Source organism: Notolabrus celidotus, chromosome 8 (genome assembly GCF_009762535.1).
Source record: "Notolabrus celidotus isolate fNotCel1 chromosome 8, fNotCel1.pri, whole genome shotgun sequence".
Classification (NCBI taxonomy): domain Eukaryota; kingdom Metazoa; phylum Chordata; class Actinopteri; order Labriformes; family Labridae; genus Notolabrus; species Notolabrus celidotus.
This window is the reverse complement of record NC_048279.1, coordinates 4,120,357-4,121,225: the sequence shown is the minus strand read 5'-3', so window position 1 is coordinate 4,121,225 and position 869 is coordinate 4,120,357. Positions and strand designations below refer to the sequence as shown.

Genomic DNA, 869 nt, shown 5'->3' with positions numbered 1-869 from the left:
GCACCATCATCACCATGACGTCACTGATGTGTAGAAAAAAGGAAAGCTACTATTGGTCAGGGATCGTCACGTGTCTCAGAGACTTGTATTGTGTTGACTCAGTTGAGCTCTGAATCTCAGCCAATCCTCTTTGAGGGACAGAGCAGTTTGATCTGAATTGAGTTAATATAAATAGAATCTCCTGAACCTCCACCCAACATCCATCTATCTAAGGTCAGTCTTACTAGAGCAAGATGCCTGAGACAGTGAAAGCACCCAAGAAGGGCTCTAAGAAAGCCGTGTCCAAGGCCACCAAGACCGGCAAGAAGAGGAGGAGGACCAGGAAAGAGAGCTACGCCATCTACGTGTACAAGGTCCTGAAGCAGGTCCACCCCGACACCGGGATCTCCTCCAAGGCTATGGGCATCATGAACTCCTTCGTGAGTGATATCTTTGAGCGCATCGCCGGCGAGGCCTCCCGTCTGGCTCACTACAACAAGCGCTCCACCATCACCTCCAGGGAGATCCAGACCGCCGTCCGCCTGCTGCTGCCCGGTGAGCTGGCCAAGCACGCTGTGTCTGAGGGCACCAAGGCTGTGACCAAGTACACCAGCTCCAAGTAAACACCTCTGCTGCATCAACCTGTAAACCAAAGGCTCTTTTAAGAGCCACTCACTCAAACTAAGAGGTTCCTTTGTCTGGACATCAGAATGTAAAGTTTCTGAGTATCAATAAGAGTACACAAACACATGTAGGTTATATTATTAGTCCCTAATGATGCATATCATTTCCATGGAGGCAGTTAAAGAGGTAATCTGACCATCTTCAGACATTCTATCAATGTTTTATAAATACACCTAACATTATGAGGATCAGTTTCTAACAATTTG

At 47.5% G+C, this 869-nt stretch overlaps 1 protein-coding gene across 1 annotated transcript; it reads left to right on the top strand.

Moving 5' to 3' along the window:
* The first annotated feature begins 213 nt into the window (after positions 1-213).
* LOC117817124 (histone H2B 1/2-like) lies at positions 214-652 on the top strand. Its single transcript, XM_034689613.1, has one exon. The coding sequence runs from the start codon at positions 234-236 to the stop codon at positions 600-602; it is 369 nt and encodes a 122-aa protein (XP_034545504.1). The 5' UTR covers positions 214-233; the 3' UTR covers positions 603-652.
* The last annotated feature ends 217 nt before the right edge of the window (positions 653-869 follow it).